This window comes from Aphis gossypii, chromosome 1 (assembly GCF_020184175.1).
Source record: "Aphis gossypii isolate Hap1 chromosome 1, ASM2018417v2, whole genome shotgun sequence".
NCBI classification, from domain to species: Eukaryota; Metazoa; Arthropoda; class Insecta; order Hemiptera; family Aphididae; genus Aphis; species Aphis gossypii.
The window spans coordinates 16693550-16717546 of record NC_065530.1 but is presented as its reverse complement, the minus strand read 5'-3'; the positions used below and the strand labels follow the sequence as shown (position 1 = coordinate 16717546).

The 23997-nt window shown below is 28.9% G+C and overlaps 3 protein-coding genes across 4 annotated transcripts in view; 1 reads left to right on the top strand and 2 right to left on the bottom strand.

The window, feature by feature from the left end:
• Window positions 1-23997, bottom strand: part of LOC114126224 (hydroxymethylglutaryl-CoA lyase, mitochondrial) — a 61246-nt gene that overhangs the window by 21698 nt on the left and 15551 nt on the right. Inside the window, exon 1 of one of the 2 annotated variants that reach the window (XM_050198269.1) lies at window positions 22384-22394. The exons of the other annotated variant lie outside the window; for it this stretch is intronic. The gene's annotated coding sequence lies outside the window, so the exon portion shown is untranslated. Of the gene's footprint in view, window positions 1-22383; window positions 22395-23997 lie in introns of those variants that run through there. 2 annotated transcript variants of the gene reach the window in all.
• LOC114126228 (cofilin/actin-depolymerizing factor homolog) lies at window positions 16911-17936 on the bottom strand. Its single transcript, XM_027990123.2, has one exon. It carries the CDS (start codon window positions 17704-17706, stop codon window positions 17260-17262), a length of 447 nt encoding a protein of 148 aa, XP_027845924.1. The 5' UTR covers window positions 17707-17936; the 3' UTR covers window positions 16911-17259.
• Window positions 19408-22541, top strand: LOC114126230 (translocon-associated protein subunit gamma). The gene is made up of 5 exons (XM_027990125.2): window positions 19408-19725; window positions 19828-19955; window positions 20036-20127; window positions 21342-21473; window positions 22128-22541. The coding sequence occupies exons 1-5, from the start codon at window positions 19587-19589 to the stop codon at window positions 22192-22194; spliced, it is 558 nt and encodes a 185-aa protein (XP_027845926.1). The 5' UTR covers window positions 19408-19586; the 3' UTR covers window positions 22195-22541.

Here is a 23997-nt window from a genome sequence, read left to right as displayed (position 1 = left end):
CATAATACATATTGTTTAATACGGAGAACAAATAATTATTAAGAAGTTAAATACTGGCGGTGACCTATATTTAATGAGGAAATATTTATATATATTGTTATTTAAGATCATTAACTGGAATACAAAATAAAAAATATATAACAATTACATAAATATTTCATGAATACGAATCATATTATATTGCCACGTGATCACATGTAGCACATGTAGTATATGCACTCGTATAGGTTTTTATAAGAAAAAATATAATTATAATAAAAGACGACACAGCAAAAATGAACTAAATTGAAATTTTTATCTAACAATGGCAAACTAAAAATTTGTACGCTCCTCAACAATTAAGGTTTATCAAAGTTTAAAAACTAAATACACACATATGTGAGTTTAAAGTGATTACAAATTTCAAAAATAAAATTCAGTTATAACGATTACTGAATTTGAAAAAAAATAATAAGTTTTGATAGTAATAATTAAGATTATATTAAGATAAATATCATTAATTAATGTGGTCAATTTAAATTTTGGCTATAAAACAAGCATGTGTGTCAAAGTTAAAATAGCAGTAATTTCCATAAACTTGTAGGAACAAATAATTCATAATTTTGTTTTCTAATCGAGTGTTTCTGACAATAATATGAAAGTATGAAACGACAACGTGCTGTGCCATCTACTTATATTCTGATGATGGTTTGAGAAAAAAAATTTTCAATTAAAATATTGTAAACGCATTACTAATGAATTATCATGATAAACCATATTTCATTAAGTCGTAAATGAACTATTCTTAAACATCATATATTTTTGAAATGCCCAAATTATAATTCAAACGTTTATTATGTATTTATGTCTAATCATCAATTATTGTAAGTTTTTTGGCATATAACTATAAAAGATTAAAATTTGTTCACTGCTCAATTAAAAAATTGGATTAACATGTTGTTATAATTTTTTCAAAAATATTATGTAGTAAAGATATTTGATAAAATCCTTAACAAAGTCACAGATTGGTTGCTGAAGTAAGTACTCAAGTAACTATACATACACTACACTAATACAGTCTATATTATTATCTATTGTCAATAATTTCACTATAAAAACGTATTGAAATAGCCATGTGGCTATGTGAATAATTACATTCAATGTATAATATTTTATTAAATTTTAATTTTAAATTTATTATTGTAATAATATGCAGCGAAATCGTTTAAAAATAATGATTAACATATATCAATATCTGCATTAATACTTTTAAACCATACAAGCCTTTATAAGTTGATGATACAATAAGTATGAGTACTAAACGAATAATAAAACGACATGTACATTCCTTGAAAAAACTATTCCAGCGATTCCAAATTGACAGGTATTTATATTATTATTTATGTGTCATCTATATTATGTATATTGTAGGTAAATGTATAATTATTAATTTATATATTTCGATCACTAGCGCCCGAGTCTTTTCTTTTTATAGGATTTCCGATCAGTGAATGACTGGTTAGATTATTTTATAAAGGAGTTTGAATGGTTATGTTATGAATTTTTTTTTAATATACTTTTTTCACTTCTTTTATCATGGTCATGTGCAGGACAGTATGTAAAGAACGTTTGATCATATACAGCAGGGAGTGATGAAAATGATGAAGTACTTTTTATCGGAAAATTTAGATCTTTATATTACTTGATATTTTGGTTGATATCTATATTTACAATTATTTAATACATACCACACTTAACGTCTTTTAAAGTAAATTTAATTAAGAATTAAGTACTTAAGAGTCACATTTATATAGGTTATCATACGTAGGTATGTATAAATCACATATTTTATTCGTCATCATATTAAAATATTTTTATGATTATTGACTAATTCTTTATTTATACAAATATATGTAATAAACTTTATACAAATATTTATAATTATTATTTTAATTTTTTTTTTCATTTAAGTACTTGACTCTGCAGTTTAATTATATTGTTTTGAGTAATCAAAATTAATAGAAAATATTAACCATTATTGTTACATATTATTATGAAAACATAATACAAATAATGACTATCATGTCTATTTATTCATTTGAGAATGATTATTATTTACTTAAACTCCACTAAAAATCTTTAAATTAATTGTACAAATATATTATGTACAATGTTCATAATAATAAACAGTACTTACCTCAAATAAATTAAAGTAAAAATAGTTTCTCGTAGGTTAGCACTCGATTTTTCTATTTGTAAGATGGTTTCCGTGTTGCATTGAAAATTGGTTAATATTAGTTATAACAAGTTCCTTTTTTATTTAATTGTCTTTAAATACATTTTTTATACGAACAAAAACTGCTGTGAATAAATTACACCAACAAATTACCATCACTGACTAATTTAAATATACAAGCAGTGCATTACGTGTATCTAAGGTAAGGTTAGGTATAACAGTATAATACAAATATACAGAATTGATATTGATTATATCGATAAAAATCAGCGATGGTAATTTCCCAATTAGTACTTGAAATAACTTTTATTTCGGCATCAAACTCGCCTTGCCTAGCAATTATAAAAAAATTCAAGAACATTTTTAAAAAAATGCAACTCTTATGCAATTATATAGAAATATGTAATTAATGTGCATAAAAAAAATTAACGTGTCAACAGACCACAAAATGTCGACATCTTTAATCACAATTATTTTGGCTCAATTGAAGAAAAATATTCATTTGCATAAAAATCCGAGCCCTAATTATTACTCTTGTAATAATTAATGAATAGGTATTCATTTTTAAATGTCACTAAATCAGCAACCTTATATTTACTTTGTTTTTATTGATATGCATATAACTATAATTTATGTTTTTAAACTTATCTTCGACATCTAATACACCTAATACTAACGTGCTTACTAAATATATCTTAAACCCCAGTTCGATAAAAAGCTATAGCAATTAGATGACTAACTCAAATAACTATACATAGATCATTATTCACTAACAAGTTGTATAGGTAATTAAAGGATGATTTTGGCAGTTCGAAATTCAAACAAATAAATTCCGGTTATAGGTTAATTTAACGACTATGTATTTTTAATATTAAAATTTTTCTTTTGAGTTCTAGTAAATTTAAAGTTCGTAAATTTAATATAAGTCTCACCTGAAAATGGTGCTGTCGTACAGATAACTACAATTGAGTAAACGAGATCGGCCAGCAAATTGGTATGTTTCATATTTAGTCATTGTCTATAACGATAAGGACACAAAGGACAAAGCGTTATTAAATATTTCACAAATCGACGTATCGTGGTATGTCATTATTTAAAAAGTATTTTTCATTATAAGAACTAAAATCGAGCAAATAGTGTAACAATAAACAGGCGTTTTCATGTATACTATATATGGACATCAAGCACTCAAAATAATAATTAGACGTTCTGATGTGGATAAAATCGCCGGAACCGTTGGCTATAGGCAAACAATCGCGCGGGAATGCAAAATTCATCGAACATTAACCGTAATGCGGCACGCTAAACGTAAGAGGAAATATATTATGATAAGGGCATGATTGTTGCTTAAGTATAGTCAATCATTGTCGCCGTTGTCACGAATTTATGTGACGTTTGTCGCATAAAAGGGGCATACGTGAAACGGCAATTTTTATGTATCGGTCCATATGATTCGTCAATCGGAACTATTATAATCATTAAACAGTAGTATTTGTATTATACATTTACCTATATATATAAATATATAATACGTATAGAATATAGTTAGTACAAAACCACGGTTTGAATTCCACCGTTTAAAATTGCTCAAATAGTCAAATCTATGAACCGCAGCGCTTAACGGTTGAGACACAATATTACTATTCACTTTTTTACGCCTCTCTTAGATTTTAATGCTCTGCTATATACACCATTATGAATACCTAACGCGGGATCGCCCAAGACAACGTTATGTGCTGTACTGTCGACTTCACGTTCAATTTTCAGGAGCCGTGAAAACAATGGTTCACTTGAACACAGACAATATGAAAATTAGCTCTCCGACCTGTTTTAGTATTTTTGTCGAAATATTAGTTTTATTAATTAGTAATATTCCAGCCTTGTTGGCCAAATAAAATTAACACAGAATGTGTCAAAGACTCAAATTTTAGTAGAATTAATTTAATAGGTAGGTAATTACTATAATATGAGCTAAGAAGGATATTAAAACATTTAAAAATTGTGTTGACTAAAATCACAGTTAAAATTCTTATCTCGAATATAATCATATAGACGTACAGTAAGTCATTATGAAATGCGTTTAATGTAGTGCGAATTTTTTATAAGTGTATAATATTGTTAATACATAGCTAGATTAAAATGTTATGGTCACGAACAAAATAAAAAAAAATATACTTTTATACTTGCATATCTTGACTCGTGGTTTTTACTTGTTAAAAACAAACTAATAAAAATGTTTAATTAAATTGTTTTATTTCATTTTAAAATAGTATACAATTGTTCAATACTATAACAATATGAAGATGATAAGACAGTTGCGATAAAACATCATCGATATAATTTGGACACAAAACCATCCTTATAATGGTGCTAGGCGTCTTCCGTGGTTCTGGTTAAGGTCGATATACACCGCCATTAAACATTCAGTATAAATAGCATAAAATATAGGTACCTATAGTACCTAATAAGCTTTCAACTCAAAAATACTCAAATAACCATGATTATCGAATTTAGATCATAATATATAGACTGTGATTTCTACAATACGGTCAATTAATTCTTACTCTGCGGACTGTGCAGATAATGTCAAACCAGTTAGAAAAGTTGAAATGTTATTTTATATTTATATTAATTCACCAATTATATAATATAAATATTATTATATAATTATTGACACTCGTCCAAAAATTACAGTATGAGTGTTTATGACTGCATTTGGTAAGAACACTATACCCACAGGTATTTACAGCCTTGTGATGTTCTTGTGCGGTATTCATATATAATAAGTGCAACGCGGTGGGGAGGAGTTGGCTCTGGACAGATTAGCGCCTCCGGTTTTGACTTGAACACCCTCATAGATAATGCCGTTTGTGAACTCGGCGATCCCAAATTTTTCATTGAAATTATACTACTGGCGGTATATTTTAGCCACTATCTGAGTCATCCTTTACGTGCACCGTTAGCACCGTAAAAACGTAATTTTTTCGACGTCATTTGCGATCGACGAGCACCACACGAAGAGAGGACGGTGACAACTCTGACGCGTCCCATGGACGTCCGGTCCAGCCGCCCGACGTCCGTTAACGCGCGTGCGAAACCCAAGGCCGTCCGACGACAGAAATAATGCACACGAGACTTATACACAGCGCGACGTATATTGGACGCGAGAACGCGTGACAAGGACGCGATTTATTTCCAATTACTTACAATGCAACGACGTTTCCGTTCGAATAAGGAGAAGAAGAAATATCGACTATATATAGTTACGAGAGTCAAGCTCTTTCAACCGCCACCGCTGCCGCCGTTCACTTTACGCGTAGACAAAATACTCGGGACAACGATGTCATACATTGCACAAGATACTCGAAAGAAAATCATAAATCGACACATTCGGTCATTCGGAAACGGAGCAAATCCGACGTTTTAAAACTAATGGACGTAATATCATGAGTCAAGCATATGATATAGTAACGTATTATTATAGATTATCCCGCGAGTGGGTGAAGACGCGTCTATATGGGTATATAAACTACAAAAAAAAAAAAAACCATCTACAAAAACTTTCAGAAATTTCCATTTTGGCATCCGCCGATGTCAATAATATTATACAAACGCGCCAAGTACAGTGAAGTAATTAGTGTCTATATTGTATATGCGATTCACGCGATTCAACGACACGAAAGGAAAAATGTCGATAAAGACACTTAAAAGTGATAAAATACGTGTAATCGATAACATAACAGTCGAATGATCGATTTACATTCTAATCGGTCGTTTTATAAAATTTAAAATACAATTAACGGACATATAGCGCTTAATACGTCATATTATTACAATATTGGTATTGAATATCTTATAAAATATATTCTTAATAGACGCTCTGTTATAATTTATTATGGTCGTTTACTAGTACAAAAAATAAGTAAATATGAAAAATGAATACGCTTCCACGAAATAAAATAATAAATAACGCTAGTACAGTGTACGTCGCATAAAATGTAAGTACAACGTTCGGATGTCACGGGTGTGTGATTTGTTCGATATTCCGTATTATTACGCGTCCAGTGGAGTAAATATAACAAATTTATTTGGTGAGGGGAGGTGATTTTAGTCCCCTATTTTTTGTTTAAAGTTTAACCCTGTAAAAAAATAATATAGTCAACATAAATCCATATTAGGTACATTCAGTAAATATATACTATACATAGAATATCGCTCGTGTATTGTTATATAGCGGTGAGGCTTATTAAAAATTTTAAGATTAAGCCCATTCAAGCCCCCTTTATTTGTGTAATAAATGTAACGTCCAATTATTTAAATTGAACATACTAAAAGTGTATACGCGGTACGCATGACGCATGTTTTATGATATTAATTTTACTTTTGTCTACGGATTGAGGAGTTAATTTAGAATGTTTGGATAGGTTTAATTAGAGTCTTGATTTCGGCGCTCAAGAGTTGTGTCCGAGTAGCACGTAGTTGTTACCTAAATATACACTAACTGCGCTTAAAATAGCCGGTACCTACTCAGTAGAATGAACTAATTTACATGAATTGCGCCCGAAATAAGTTATAATTAAAAATTAGTAGTTAGCTAATAAGTTTTAGTTATAAAAAAAAAAAATAGTAATATGTAGAAAATAGATGTACCTAAACAACACAAATATTATTATGAAAGTTAAGAACATATTTTATATTTGTCAATTGTTTTTCACTAACATATCACTTTTCCGAACAGCATTACAAATCACCTTTTAAAAAAAAGTCTAAAAATTAATAAATGTAATATATAATATTTTTAAAATGTTAATTTTATAATATTATTATTCAATATATATCTTAGTTTATATTTAATCAGATTGAACAACAAAATTAGTTTGTACATCTAAAAAATTGACATTTTTGAGTGAGGGAGGAGACTCCCGTTTTAAGGTACCTATTCGTCAAACGCGGTCGCGGTATTCCGTCTCTAAACGCCGCGCCAGGAGTCGTGGAAAAAGCGCTTTTCACCGGTCGTGGACAAAACTAAATACAAACTCCGTTCACTTTATCCGGTTATAAATAAACGCGGGCTCGAGGACTCGAGTTCGTTTTTCGCACGAACACTACACGCCGGAGTATAGAATCGCATTTTATCTTTTATTTATAGTCGACACGAACACAGCAGCGTTTCGTACGGTGATGCACTGCAAACAATACGAATTATATTAATCACGTTTGTTTGTCGAACACGTCATTATTATTACGTTATAATAACATGGGTGCTATAGAATATTATTGTATTATCATATTGTGTGCGCGAATAATTGCGAATAATCATCGCGAACTCGTCAGCGGCGGCGGCGGATTCGCGGCTTTTTTCGTGACTCAGCAGCTGAAAACTGACGTGCGCGTACATAGTATTCTGCAGTGTTCAAAAATAAACCAATACGTCGTTTTTATAGACATTTCTATTGCAGTATATTATAATATGTCATAATATTAGGTAATGGGTGCGCCGTACGGCGAGTAACTACTGAAAATCATCAGAGCGTATCGTTATTATGATATTATTAACATAGGAACCTCTGCACGTACGCGCATATTTTTATATAATATAATAATAATATTATGTAGTACATTGTACAGGTGGACTTGGGTGATTATGACAGTATTATGTACCTATAATGAAAAACTTCTATCCGTCTTATATCTTCGCATTTACAAACAGTATATTGTTCGCGGTCGTCTGCATAAAAATATTTTTACTTTTTACTGTTTTTCAGCGTAAAAATTTTTTAATAAAATACTATAGGTATACTAATGACAAATACGATTTGGCGGTCAACTTTTCTCGTGAGAATTCTGTCCGAGACGTCATAACAGGTGCAACACTCTATTCAACGTTATATTTGATACTATATATGAGACGTTTACATTTACGTTTACAAAGATGTTTACTATATAATATTATAATAGTTTATAAAGGCTACAACAAAGCATTTGACATACATTGATAATTTGATCGTTAACTGGACAGAACTAGTAAGTACATATACAAGGACACAAGGTGATTCACCAAACATGCTTACCTACTTTTTTTTCTTTATGAATATATTTTCCAAAAAAATGTATTCAAATTTTAATTTTCAGAATTTTTAAGTTTACCTACGTAAGTATATCCATTACAGGTACCATAAAAAAAAATTAGGAATTTGAAAACATAGCTCTTAGTATATTTCAAAGTTTCAAAAATCAGAATTTGAATAGATGAATTATTAAAGAAATACATGGTAATATGCTGGGCGAATCGCTCTGTATTCTATATTATAACGATTATTATTTATTACGGCGGAAAAATAAAGAACAAATTACATACGTTATATTTAAATATCAAGAGTGTATACATCGTGCGTGTTTAAAGCGCGAACAATTATATTTTTTATTAAATAAGGTCATAGCATAGTATACGCCATACCGTTGAATTTATTGATATTATTTTTACGAATATTACAACATAAGTAGGTACAGCCGGTACAGGCATGAAAAACCAAAAACATTTAAAATGTTTTAATCATTACCAAATGACTATTTAGCCATTGTTTTTGATATTTTGAACAATAAAACAATACATACGTATATCTACTTAAATTATTTAGTCTAAATGCATAGAAAACATACTTATCGAGTGATAACGGAACTAAGAAAGTTGTTACTATATCATGTTATATAAATATTATATACGATTACTATTTGCCTTTGCAAGAACAAATAATTCCATATAGACGTCACTCGATAGTCAATGGTCAATTGGTACAGAAATACTTTAAATTTGTGACTATATCACACGACTCGCACGATTTACTGTACGAAGACTGGGATACGTCCAAAATTATATTATGCGATGTATCGGTCAACCGGAAGATCGAGCGTTTTACAGCGAACGTAAAGAGAAAACGCCGGAAAAGAAATGTTTATATAATAAACAATAATATAATACTTCATGGGTATCTATTGTAATTGTTAGAACAGTATGCTGTATGCAAAAAAAAATGTTAAAAGATAAAAGTAACCCAAATTATTGTCTTTCGTATAATTTCATCTGTAAAAAAACTGTCCTTAAATGTCTTGTATTAATACATAAACTATTTTCCGGGACTATTATATAAATTATAATATTATCATTAAAATGTTTATTGTTAATCGATTTAACGTTGGTAATTAACTTAATAATTATTTTATTATTTAAGTTGAGTTGATATAATATATATTTATAATATTTCCGTAATACTTATATCTATAGAAAATAATCGCTTTTATAGTAATTTATAAAAGTGCAGTGTGTGACCTTCGACTTCATGACATAACTGATAGTATGGTGTAAGTAAAATAAATGTATTTCCCGTTTGTAATAATATTACTTAAACAATATATATACCCATGAACTATATGTATACGCGTAACGTATATAATTCATGAAAAAGTAATATTTATTCGCAAAATATATTACAAAATTAAGTAAGAAAGCTGTTCGGTTATTTTGTCAAATTCGTGTTTTTGGCTTAAATTTCTTGTCGAATTTAAGTTATTTGTTTATCAACATTATTTGATTAAATAACACGATGAACTGACACCACATATAACATACAACTATATAAGGCAGCGGCGAGTTGTTTTAATGTATGATAGGATTATTTTGTCAATATATTATATACGTACCTATATTGTTTGGAAATTCCAAATCATAATTTTGATGAATAAAATATTTACAGTTATTAACCACGTCCGAGTGTAAACAGGATATCGCTGAATATGCACTTCTTTAAGATAGGTATATAATATAATATACATAAATTATAAACGTACAAACATAATAATATTATAAACTAACCATATAATTTGATAATTTTAGATACAATTTTGTATAAGTATATATTATATCTAAATATCAGCGATTATGAAAATGGTTGGTACAAATGGTACAATATTATTTTACAACTCATAGTGTTATTAATAACGATGGTTGGGCCGCATTAACAAATTCGTTTCCACTTTCCGGTACCTAAGAAATATTTTAAAATTCTGATTACAATTCCAAATAAATTATTCAAACATTTCAAACCGTGAGTGATGAAATTGAAGATCCTATATTATTATAATATAATGACGTTATTTCTCGTTTCTGTTATCGCCTTTTTCAAGGTTTAATTACGAATATTTAATATTTATTATATTTAGAGAGAGATTTTCAGTCTTTCTGATTAATCATTGACCGTTATTCAATCTCAGATAATTTCATTGTAAGCTCCTAACCAGGCGATTATTAAACAGAAAATGAACGATGATGATACAATAACGTCCGACGAGCACCGTACATGATAAATGATAAAATTTAAAAAATATTTATTTCAAATCAATAGCTATTTTAAGTATCTGTACGGATTAGATAGAGTCTATGTGTGTCATACCGCATATGCCATATACTTACGTCATACATAATATGACACATATTCACTAAAAACTAAGTATTTACTAGTATAATGTAGATTGACAGATGATGGCATTATACTACTCTTGAGCCCTAGATTCCACATGGTTTATCAGGCGACATGGGTTAAAGCTGTTGTAATAAGTAATAAATACTTAATAATACTCCAAAAACAAAATTATAGTAATATGAAGACGTCTGGACGTCTTGTAGCCCATATATTAGTTTTAAAATATAAATCCCATAATTCAGCGTAGAAATTAGCACATAAAACATACAACGATATATAAATTTACCTATGTACGAAATAAGCGGAAACAAAATATTGGCATTGATTGCAATATGAGTTACCAGCAAGTTTATCACTGCAGATTATCTCTTTTTATTAGTGTATTTAATTGTAGTTTATTAATAAATTGTTAATAATTTAATTTGTTTTAACTCTACATGGATCGTGTTCACCTCATTCTCTCCCAGTACAATTCAAAAGTTAATACCTATTTTTCTTTTGATTCTTAAAATGTATGCACCCGTAGATGTTTTACCGTATTTTTAAAGTTTCATAAGTAAATGCATGACCTAAACCTAAAATTGACCGAGTTACAGGCCAACAGATTTTTGAAAACTGAAAATAATTCAATTTTTTTTAAAATACGGTATACTTGTATTGAGTGGATTTTTTTCAAGAAAAGATATATGAGTATATAATTCATACATAATAATGAAATAAAATCTATATTATTTTGTACAATCTAATTTTTATTTAAGTGAATTTTTTTATCTAATAAAATGTTAAAAATTGCCCCCGTAATTTTCTAAACATTTTTCCATTCGTCGAGTTACTTCTCTGTAACGTATTACGTATGCATCATGTATTCATGTACATTTTTATGTACCTATTCATGAAAATAATCCAATCAATACAAGTGTACAATGTTTTTTTAAAAATTGAATTATTTTCAATTTTCAAAAATGTATTGGCCTTTAACTCGGTTAATTTTATAGGTTTAGGACTATTATGGTCAATGGATCAAAATATCTTAGAAAAAAATTATCTACCCATATCTGGTGTCAAAAATGAGTTTCTATTCAAAATAATTAAGTTGTATTGTGCATGCGCGAACTAAAGGAGTTAATAAATTGGAATTTTCCCAAAACGTGCACTTCAATACCACCTATCTATATCTCAGCAAACCGATTTTCAATCTAAGACCATCAGGACGGGCTGAGATATTTATTACGATACCCTAGTACCTACGTCCTACATGTAAGACGGGACACACTGTATAACGTACTTATTAAATTTACTTAATATCTCATCATGATTTTAGTTTAGATATGATTGATTATAGTTTATAAATATACCTACTTGTGTTATATAAAAAAAATATTAAATATTTTATATTTTTAATATTATCAATACATTTATATTTTTATATTTATATATTTAATATGAATAATAATATGATATAAGCTATAAATGTTTGTAAATCGAATACATATTTGACTATTTTTTCACTCAAATGTGCGTATTTGACTAGTTTTAAATTGTGAGTTTATTTTATAAACATAATTGTACTATAAACATTTTTTGTCAATAATATCATTGTCAAATAACAAAAATCGTATCTTTTTTTCAACAATTAAAAATTACATTATAACAAATTAAGAATTATAATAAAATCCTATAACAGTAACTTTTATAATTTATAATAACTATATTTTTCATATAAAAATCTATAGATACAATGCCAATCTATCATCATTATTCATAAGCATAGGTACTTACAATTACTATATTAACTTGTATAAGTGTGTAGGTATACCTATATTACTATACAAAAAAAAATCATATTCAATAGGTAGGTAATATGTTTTAATTGTACACAGACACACAGTAGACAAGTTTTTTCCTGTCAGGGTGACTATAAAAATTAAATAGAAATTGTAATGTTCATATTTTCAGACTTTGAGAGAATACTTGAAATTATTTAGTGCATAAAGTTGCAAGCTATTTATCATTTGCATATTGTCTATATAAAAATATATTATGTATAAGTATAACAAATATGAAAACTATATTATAATAATATTATTATTTTATGCAGAGGATCATGCTATAGCCAAATGAGTACCACTTTACAAACCCATTTCTAGAATTTTTTTTATAGAATCGCTTGTGCGATTTTTTTATTATTTTTTTACGTACTTAAAAAAGTGTTTCTATATACTTTCTATATATTTACACATTAGCGGGCTCTAATAGATTATTTTAAATTTTTAAATGTTGGTTATGTGCTACAAAATTATGTTTTGATGGGTGCTTAAACAAAGTAGGTACTTATTTTAAAAATAAAAAACAACGCAGTAAATTTAAAAGTAACAGCTGTCCAGTGTGTCGGATATAATTATCATAATCTAAGTTATAAATGATTAAAAGTTTAACTGGTTGAATAGCTCCACCTCAATATTGTATGCACAAATATAATTATATTTTAATATGTACGTGCTTATAAAATTATAAATATTTAATATACAAATATACCTAAAAAACACCATAATATTATTATGCGTTTTAATGTTAATTACTAGTTTAATACGGATACCATACGTCTGTTTTCAGACGACTACGCTGCATGACCGCGGCTGCAGTAATTGAAATATTAAGCGTTTCGTTTAAAACAATTCACAATTATGATTATGATTAAAGAATATAAGTAAATTAAAATTATTACTTCAACGTATCACATCGATACTAGTGTACGACTTCGATGGTGACTTACAGCTTTTGTCATAATGAGTAATACTGTTTAAAATAAACAACGACGCAAGAGACATTTTGACCACACGCGCCGCTGCACCGCAGTTGTATATTTATCATTTTGATACGGTAGAAAAGGCTATAATATGACAAACACTCTTTGAATAAATTAATCACGTTATTTTAAGACGTTCACGACTATATACTTATACAGTTATACTTATGTTCAATAGACTTCATCAACTGCCGTTACAGTGAAATGATTTGCACTATTGTAAGTGTGCATTTAAAAATTAAATTGTACCCAGTCACACTATATACAGTACAGTACACACTATACAGTGTACCAACAAAAACTTGGTTAGGTACCTTATACTTACATTCATATTTGATATTGTTATAACTTTTTAAGTTATACCTTATTTAATTGATATTAGTGTTATAATTTACTATTTCAGTATTAATGATATATTAATAATTAATTCAATGCACCAGGTAAGAGTGAACACAGGGACTGAGAGGCATATCCCCACCGATATTATTGTCAATTATTATTATTTATATTATCTAAATTGTATAATATGTATTATGGTACGAGTAGATATAAAATAATATTTTTTAAATGGACAGCACGTTTTTCAATTTTTGTTCGATTGCTGATATAAAAAAATATTTTATAGGACAAATATTATGTCAAGTATTGAAGCATCAATGGATTAGAAATTAAGTAACCATTAAGGTAATATTATATTCTCGACCCACCGTGAACGCAATCTATTGAATTTCGATGAAGTAGCCCAGCATATTATAATTATTATTTGTCTCAAATACCAACTCGGTTTCGTGCGATAAGAAATAATTTATATCTGATTGGGCCTTTGGGTTAAAAATTGACAATTTTTAATTTAAAAGAAACAACTTTTTTAAATTTTTCAGGTCGCATTTTAGTCATTAAACTTAATTTAAATAACACTAGGAAAATGTATTATGTATACACGATAGTGAATATTTAGACTTTAAGACTTTAATAACAAATTCTGGAAATGAAGATTTCAAATCGGAGCCCTTGATACTATGTTACTTTCTATCAAATTGACTGTTTTAATTTTTTAATAATATCTATTATTTTGGGAATAATAATGAGAACCATAGGCAGCACTTGAAAATCCATGACCAAACAAAATTATTGCTTAAATTAACTAACGATTCTATGAACTAGACAATCGCCCTTTGTCATTTACAAAAATGTATTTAAAAGTAAACCGTTTACTGTTTTACCATCTTTTCATGTGAATTAATATATAATCAATAATATTATTGTCTCTGCAATTAGGTAAGTCATGAGGACCACTACTCAACGGGGTAACAATATAACTTTCCAAACACCATCAGTGGTACGATAAGTGAGAGGACGCAAGAGCGTTATAATCCCCTTTTTAGAATTATTTTTGGTTTTTTAGTCTATAATTATTATTGATTTGTTTTGTATTAGCACAACTATTCATTTACCCTGAAGAGAGACCATTATCTAGCAAATTTAAGCTCAACAGTTTACGTTTGACTTTGTTAGCTTTAATAAGTTTAATATATTAGAATTAATTTATAAATCAACCAATTATGAAACATAATGGTAAATGATAAATAATTAATCTGTATTCGCATATACTTAAGTTATTTACAGTAATTTCTTTTTAAGTGAGTTATGAGTATTTTTTAACTGCACTATTTTATACACACAAACTCGATAAAAAGTTGAATTATCGTTAAAACATACATACGAACACTCACAGTTCTTAGGTACCATCGAGTTTCAACAACAATACGTATAAATCCATTACACCATAAAATTCCTTTTTCTGTTTATATACATACATTTTAATCAATTTATGATCTTAGAAGTGTGTGTAGCAAGTAGCCAAGTGTACCTACTTATTAAATTGATTCAATTTTAGTGTTGAACAAATACTATACTAGTCGCTAGATATTTAAACTTTTTTTTTTAATCTTTCACGTCAAAATACGTAGGCACTAAAAAGTATAAATAAGCGAAATAGGACGTGTAAAACCTGCGAACGAGTCTACAATAATAAAATGGACGAGATTATAATAGCAAATACGAGAGAGAGACGAGGAGAGCATAAAAAGAGGGAGAGAAGGACGCGACGCATAGGCATAGCAAACGGAAAAAATCAATACGATATTTTGCGGCGGTCCATCCAAGGCGACAACCGCCGCAGTCGCTTTCACCGGGTTATTTTTTCCCATTATTAACATTGTCAAACATTTTTTTTTACTGTCAAAACGTTCATCGTCGGTGCCACGAGCGATCACCAAAATAATAATAACATTACGTTTCGATGAAAACAAAAACAAACGGCGAATCGGCGTAGAACGGAGTCACAACTCTGCCCGACAGTGCCCGTCGCCGAGAACGATCATATTAATGTTCCGAGGATGATTCATTTTGCGGTCCCCTCCTTCGTGCGCACGATATTTATATTACTATCTCCCCCTTTACGAGCGTACGCGGTTTATCGGCCCTTTTACGCGCATGCATTTATATTTATAAACGAGATTTTCTCCGAGTAGGCCCGGTCCGAGTATAATATTAATATATATCGTTGTCCGCGCGAAAATAAAAAACCAAGTTTTTCGTGGCACACGACGATTTCGTAGCGACACCGACTATAAATATTATTAAATTGGTCATCATCACAGTACACATTTATCGTATTTTATACGTTACTTCGACGCGACGTTGTTTTCGTTCGTCTAAAGAGTATTTTGTACCGTGGTCATTCGTTGCTGTGTGTGTGTGGGAAGTGCTCTTATTTTAGAAACGTTTAATTTGAGACTTTGACGGCGGCACGGGTGTCTCGTACTCTCGTAGTTCCATTTAAAGGCTCCGCCGGACCGGCACGCTCGCCAGAGTTGGTAGCACTGCCGGAGCATCCGTCACCGTATCAGTTTTAATAGTAGCGTTATCTACGCGTCTGTTCCGCCGCCGCGTCCATCCAACAATCATTCACTACAGCGGTAGTTTTCTCTCACTCGTGCTCAGACACTTTCTAATCACTCTCTCTCTCTCTTTCTCTAGCTCTATTCCACCCGCCGACCAACAAAAGGAGACGGCGGAGCAGACGTGAACAGTGAAAAAACCAAATAAAATTAGCCAACCGTATGCAACTGTGTGTGCATCGGTCGGATGAGTAAACGCTGATAATAGATCAAGAATTAATGGGGGAAAGAAAAAAAATAAACTTGAGAAATCGAACCGTCCACTCCAAAGTTCAAATTAGATACACAAAAGGAAAGAACTTAGCATATTAATGTTATGCGATGAGATTTGTTTTATTCTCATATTATATTGTACACACTCAAGATGCACCGTGGAAAATGATAAGAAACAAATAATGGAATTGAAAATAATATTAAAGAAAAAAACCAACAAAATAAAATAGAGAGCATCAAGTTTGAAATACGTATAATTTATCGATGAGAAATTAAACACGCATGCATTAAAATACTTAAAATAATATATAGGTATAAAATAAATGCTCCTACGGGAACATATCGCTTTATAACAATGTATATGATTATTAGATTTTTTTTATTGAAATGTTAGTATGTTTTTGAATTTATAAATATAATTTTTTTGTTTTGTAATAAAAGATTACGTTGTGGAAGTACTAATATTATATAAATTTTTTTTTATTTATTTTATTTAATACCAAAACGTAAAGACGAAAACTTTGTTTTATAAATATACATATTATCATATGCGCATTAATGTATATAGAAGTTGTTGAATTATTTTTACTGTCTGTCGGTGGACCTGAGCTTCTCCTCGATGACTTCTTGGGAAGCTTCCGAATGGTCAGTAGCCTGGAACGCCTTGTGTACGCCAACCAGTGATTTCTTGAGCGCGTCGTAGCTGGATGAGTACACCATCTTCTTCTTTACTTTAGCTGTGTCTGGGCACCAGCAAAGCAAGAAGAGCTTTTGCTTCTTTGAGCTCTCGGACGTGCCTTGACACTGGTGAGTGTACTCAAAGTCAAATAGACCGTAACGGCATTCTTGCGGGCCGGCCTTTTGTAGGTCTTCTAGGAACAGGTCATAAGTAGAGTTACGCTCGCCGATGACTTCGATGTCGATCTGCTTCTCGTCCTTGATGTGAAACACCACGTACCTGTGCTTCTTGTCCTTTTTGATCTCCTCGTAGACCTTTTTGCACGCATCCGCTACGGTTACTCCCGATGCCATTTCGGACCGATTTACAATTACAATTAGATTTCACGAGTGTAATAAACGTTTATCGCTTTAACGGGCGAAAAACGGTACAGAATCCGGGTTTTTGCGGTAAATTACTCACACACACGATCAGAGAGAATATGAATACAACGCCCGACGTCCGCCGCAGAATAACACTTCGACAATTTGTTGTACTGTACAGCACAGTGTTGTACTACTACGGGCATTGGATTCTTACAATATGACTCAGCTTGACTCCGATTTAAGCACTCCCCAAGGAGTATGTATGTTACGTTATCATGGAAGAGAAATTTTACACGACGCGTTACCGCACAGTACCGTATTGTGTAGACACTGCTACCACTGGGCCCGAGTCAGCTGTTCGTAATCAGATGCCGGTGATACAAAATATCGCGCGCGGCTAGTAAACTGACAACCACGGATAAATATACTTAAATAAATATATTTATCCGTGCTGAAAACTTTAACCATCGAGCGTTCAAGCATTCATTTCTATTATTTATTAAGCCCTACTTCAAAGTTTGTGTATCACGAGTTAGGTTAGGTTAGATTCACGAATTTCATTTTTCTAAGTTTGAAGTTTCTCTAAAGTACTCTATTTTAATTTTCTACGAGTGACGTTGGAATAGATCATTCAAAAATTTATTTATTTATTATTTGGATTATTTTGATGCATCAAAAAATAGTTTTGTTATTGCTTTTAGATTTTTCTGCACTATTATTATAATACATGACGTATTACGTGTAGCTATTTCGAATGTTTATAGATAATTTACATATTTTTGAGAATATCATAATAATTTTAATAAATTGAAATAAATTAGATACCGTTTTACCTTGAACATACAGATGTAGTCTGTAATTGCAGCAATTCAAAAATTTTAGAAAAATAAAGTTTAAATTTTGTAAGATTTTAAAATGGCAATTTAATTAAAACACATACATTTTTTATTAATAATATTATTTAATGATAATAATAAGTTATTCAGAACTTCAGTCTAAACTTTTGCTGAGTGTAGATAGGTACTAGAAAGTATAACAAAGTAGTACAGGACTACTTACGACGCAATATTCTTAAATTTTACGATGTACAGAATTGAAAATATTCTCGGACTGTTGACAAATTTCTTTTATAATTTATATTTTGTTAAGTATAATAGTAGTGCATACTATAAAATACTTAAAAGCGTAAAACTAAAAAAATACCTAAATTATATTAATAATTACAAAAGTTGAACTATCACTAGGTATATTCAGATTTGAGGTCAGCGGATAATACTTTTTTTGGATTTCCTTTCATATCTATAAGTCGTAATCTAATTTCTAAACATTTTAGATATAAAATATTTAAAACAAAAAAAAATTAAAAAATTCAATAATATTGCATTATTTTATAATAATAATAATATTATGAAAATAACGGGTTACGGGTGTTACGGCATAGACCTTACAGTTTATACCTTTATATTTTTGGCAAAATCATACCTATTATATAAAACGAATAATATGCAAAAAATCCAAAGGGAATATTCATGATATTCTAATAAATTATTTTATTATATATCATTATTATATTTATTATGTATTATGTTTATTATATCATGGGAGTATTTTGAACAGTCTAGTGGACACACTGCGCGAGAACGAACACGTTGTGCACGGTTGGTGACTTAAGCGCTAATTGTTGATACGTAAACATAACTGTAATCCAAAAGACGTACACGTCTCACCAGTCACCTCTCATATTGTGCACATTTTGTGTAGTAACTAGTAAACTATTATAGCCTATGAACGTTTTTTAAATTACAGTACAAAACTACATAAATTCGATCCACCTACAAACGTTTGCGTCTTGAGTTATTTTTGCAAAAATGGTAAAAAAGGAGAAATTTGAACCTTTGTTCACCAAAGAAGAAGAACAATTGTTGTCCGATTTTAGCAGAAATGTTACCACTAAGTCTTTAGCACTGTTCTATGGAAGCGCTTTCATGGTCTCTGCTTTGCCAATATGTAAGTACTACTAAAAGTACCTATAGTAAATTTACTACTAAACCAATTTGTCCATTTAAATCTAATAAGTACTTAAATTATTACAATTACTTGTTTGCTTAGGGCTCTATTGGAGAATACACATGATTGAAATGATGCCAGCCCTTGTTTGGTTCATTCTTGTCACTTTAGGTAGCACGTACCTTATTTCTTTCGCCTATAAAAATACTAAATTCATACTGAAACATAAGGTATGTACTAAACTTTTCATTTTTATGTAATATTGTATGTGTTGAGTGGCTAATATACATTGTGCATTCTGACTGTTTAGATCGCAATCAAAAGAGAAGAAGCAGTGACCAGGGAAATCGCTAGAAAATATGCTGATGACAAAAAAATTAGCAAGAAAGAAAAGGACGAAAAGTAAGTATTTTATTAATTTATTATTTCCTTAAAATGATTAAAACTATATTTTTTCTTAAAATTATTTTAGTTATTATGTACCTACCAATTTTATATGGATAATTTTGTAAAATAATTAATTCATAACAAAGTATTATTTATTTTACATTCAATTAAAATGTATTGCTGGTAACTTTTAAATACTTATTATATGAATAGTAATGGGATTCATTTAACTTATCACTTATGGTAGGTAAAGCAACTAGTGTTATCAAAAATTGTGGTTTAATTTCCGCTAGCGTGATCACTTAGAGATTAAAATATACTAAACATTGTAACAACCCATATGTACTAGAAAAAAAGTAGTGTAAGGCCTAAAAAAATTAAATTTAAGAAATATTTCTTGAAACATTATTATAAAAATTAATCCAAATTCAAATATTTAGTTAAATTTATAAGATAGAATGTAGTGAAAGTGCTTACTGTACCTTTTAAGTTATCACATCTGAAAATGAGATGATCCAATGCATATTCTCTTTTTGGTAATTTTAAATGAAATTATGTAAGTCGTGTTATCATAATATCTATGATTTGAGTCATTTCTATAATAATTATTCATTTTTATACATATTTTTTAATTCTGAGAATTAGGTCAAATGGTTTTCAACCATACCTTTATATACAGGAACCATGTACCTAATTAAAAATTATTTTCAAATTTGTGCTTTATGTTTTTTCCATAGTAGTATAGTAGGTAATTAAAATATTTAGTTGAAATTTGTTAACTTTTGATGCATTCTGATTTGATATTGTAAATTCTTTTGTTTTTTAATAGTATCTTGAGTTACCTTAATTTACAGTAGTAAAATTTATATTTAAAATATAAACTAAAGATTATACCTTTTTACTGGTTTATTGGTTAATGTATTAAATATTAAATCTTTTGAATATAGATTGGCGGCATTGAAACATTATAAGTAAGATAAATAGTTTATTGTGTTGTTTCCAATTTTATTTAGCTTAGAACTGAATATAGAAAATGACTTCATAAGTGTTTTTAAGAAAATTAAATGTAAAAAATTGTGATATATTTTTATTAGCTTTTCAGGCAATTTATATAAAATAAGTTTTAATACATTTTTATTTATCAGTTTGTTATCAATGTTTCCTTCAATTAATTATATGAATGTTATGTTAATTTTTTTTATTAATATTATTTTATTGTATGATTTTAGAGCTTTATTCCAAAAAAATGATGTAGCAGATTATGAAGCAACAGCATTTTCAATTTTCTACAACAACGCATTATTTTTGGTGATTGTAGTCTTGCTCAGTTTCTACCTTCTGAAGGGATTCTCAACAACAGCGTATCCTTTTAAAATATACTATACCTCATATTTGAAAAACTAATTGTACTGTGTGAGTTAAGATCTTGACCGGTATTTTGTGTGTGCTGCTAGCTCATGATTGGTTATTCAAATTCCCAACCATATCTTATTATTACCTAACTTATGGTAAATAGTGGTATATTAGTTGTTTTGTCTGCATGCCATTTTGGCAAAGTACTTATAGAAATGGCAATTGCCATAAATGTGTTTAATTTTTGGTATCATATTGAATACCATGAATTATTATTATCACAGGTATTTTGTTTATATCCTTGGATTTTTATTAAATAAATAGGAATATAAATTTCTTTTTTTTTTTTTTGAGATTTGAGATACAGCTTTATTATTTTGGAACAAAATAATTTAAAATGTTACTGTAGTATCCATTTAATTTATTTTGTTTTCTTCCTTAAGAAAATAGTTTTTGCTTTAAAAGTTATATATTCCTTTATTTAATACATTTTTACACCTTGTAATCTGAGAGAGAAAATAACTAATTTGCCTATTAACTAAAGCACATAATAAATTAATAGCTTGGATAAACTTGGATGTATAACTCATCCAAAATGTTGATTAATACTCATTGTTTTTGATTTATTTAAAATAAGATTACCTTAACTCAAATATTCATAGGAATTACATATTTTCTGTTGGAATTGCAAGTGGATTAATTGCATTGTTTTCAACCGGAACTCAGTAAACATTTTTTATGGACTGCCACTTTAACATCGCAGAATCCAAGTTCTATGAACTTACGATGTTATACAGAAAGAAGTATATGGACTAAAAAAAATTGTGTATACAATTTGTATAAATAAAATATATTAGATCCTAATGTATAAAAAAAAAATGTATTATTTTTTTTTTACTATTGTTTAAAAAAGTTATTTACTTAAAACATCTATTGCAAGAGTTGAATCACTGCACTCTCTGCTTGCTAACAATAATTGTTAAGTATAATATTTGTTCATTTTTATTTTTTTTTTTTAAGATAAATATGTATTAAAATAAAAAAAAAATCTTTAATAATTTATTATATCTCTATTATATTTTGGTTACTCATTTATATCTGTCAACAGTTAGTTTTATAAGATGTAATCAATGCTATTAGAATAATTAAATAGAAATTATCATATTATAATATATGTTTGTTAAAGACTGGGTTAACATTTTTCTCTAGTGACGTACATGTTTAAATTTTTGATAATTATGTGAAATTGATGTGAAGTACTGGATTCGTATGCATAAAACACTTGGTATTTTAAAGTTTAAAACAATCTAAACAAAATGGATGGTAATAAATTGAATTTGTAATTTAAATTTTTGACATAAACAATAAAACAGCTAGTAGTTCTAAACATTTATATGTATAAAATAGTATTGATAATAAATAAGTTCCTAATATCTGTCAAATTTGAAATTTTATTGGGTTTTTTGAAAAATCTCCCAACTTATCCAAAATTCTAATTGAGTAATAATAATTACTAGGACTCGGAGTTGATGCATCTTATTTATTTATTTTTTGCAACTTCTAAAAGCAATGTTTTTTTAGCTGAAAATGTGTTTCAATAGCATGCGAATCTATCGAATCTAAGTAAATAATTTTTAGTCTTTTTTATTTATTTCCCTCTAGTTTAAACAAAAATAAAAATACAATCAAATCAAATATGTATCTACCTTGTTATTGCACTCTCACTAACCTACAAAGAATAAATATGACAATGTTATACCTAATTAATTATATGAACACTAACTTTGGAACTCTGGCCAATTCTATTACTAAGGTAGAAACATCAAGACTTAGTCTTTATGGTTCAATACAAATTCAGTTAATAATGTAAGTATAATTATGCATATTGCATATTCTCAATTTTATACTTAAATCTAGTCTCCAAACCTAGTATAGTGTGAGCTTTACTAATCTATATATATATGATTATCAATAATACGTCCATAATAATTGTTAAGATATTATAATAATGTTAAAATTTCATTAACAAAAAAATCAAGTTTATCATACTATACACAAACATATTATTATATTAATCGGTTATATACTTTTATACAACTTTTATTAACATATTTTCTTATGGCACAATAATATTGCTTCAAACATATTATAATTGTAGCATTTACCTATCTTAGAAAAACATTTTTATTATTTAAAATTAATTTATTTTTCAAAAAATATATACTTCGATGTCATACTCAATACTCATACATGTAGCTTTTAATATTTTCTAGCAAATTAAAATGATGGTAGCCATTTACCTACTCATAAGAGGTAGAGGTAATACGTACCTATAGTAATAATATCATGATTGGGACGTAATGGGAAACCTTTTTGGGTAACCAAAAATGTATTAAGCTTTATGATTTTTTGTTGAGCAGCTATAGTCTGTTAAACGAAGATTCAATCGACTTCGATTGTACGGCGTGAGGTTTAGCCGTTCAGTGAACCACCGAGTAAACCTATGATCATGCTGCACACGTATGCAGTTAT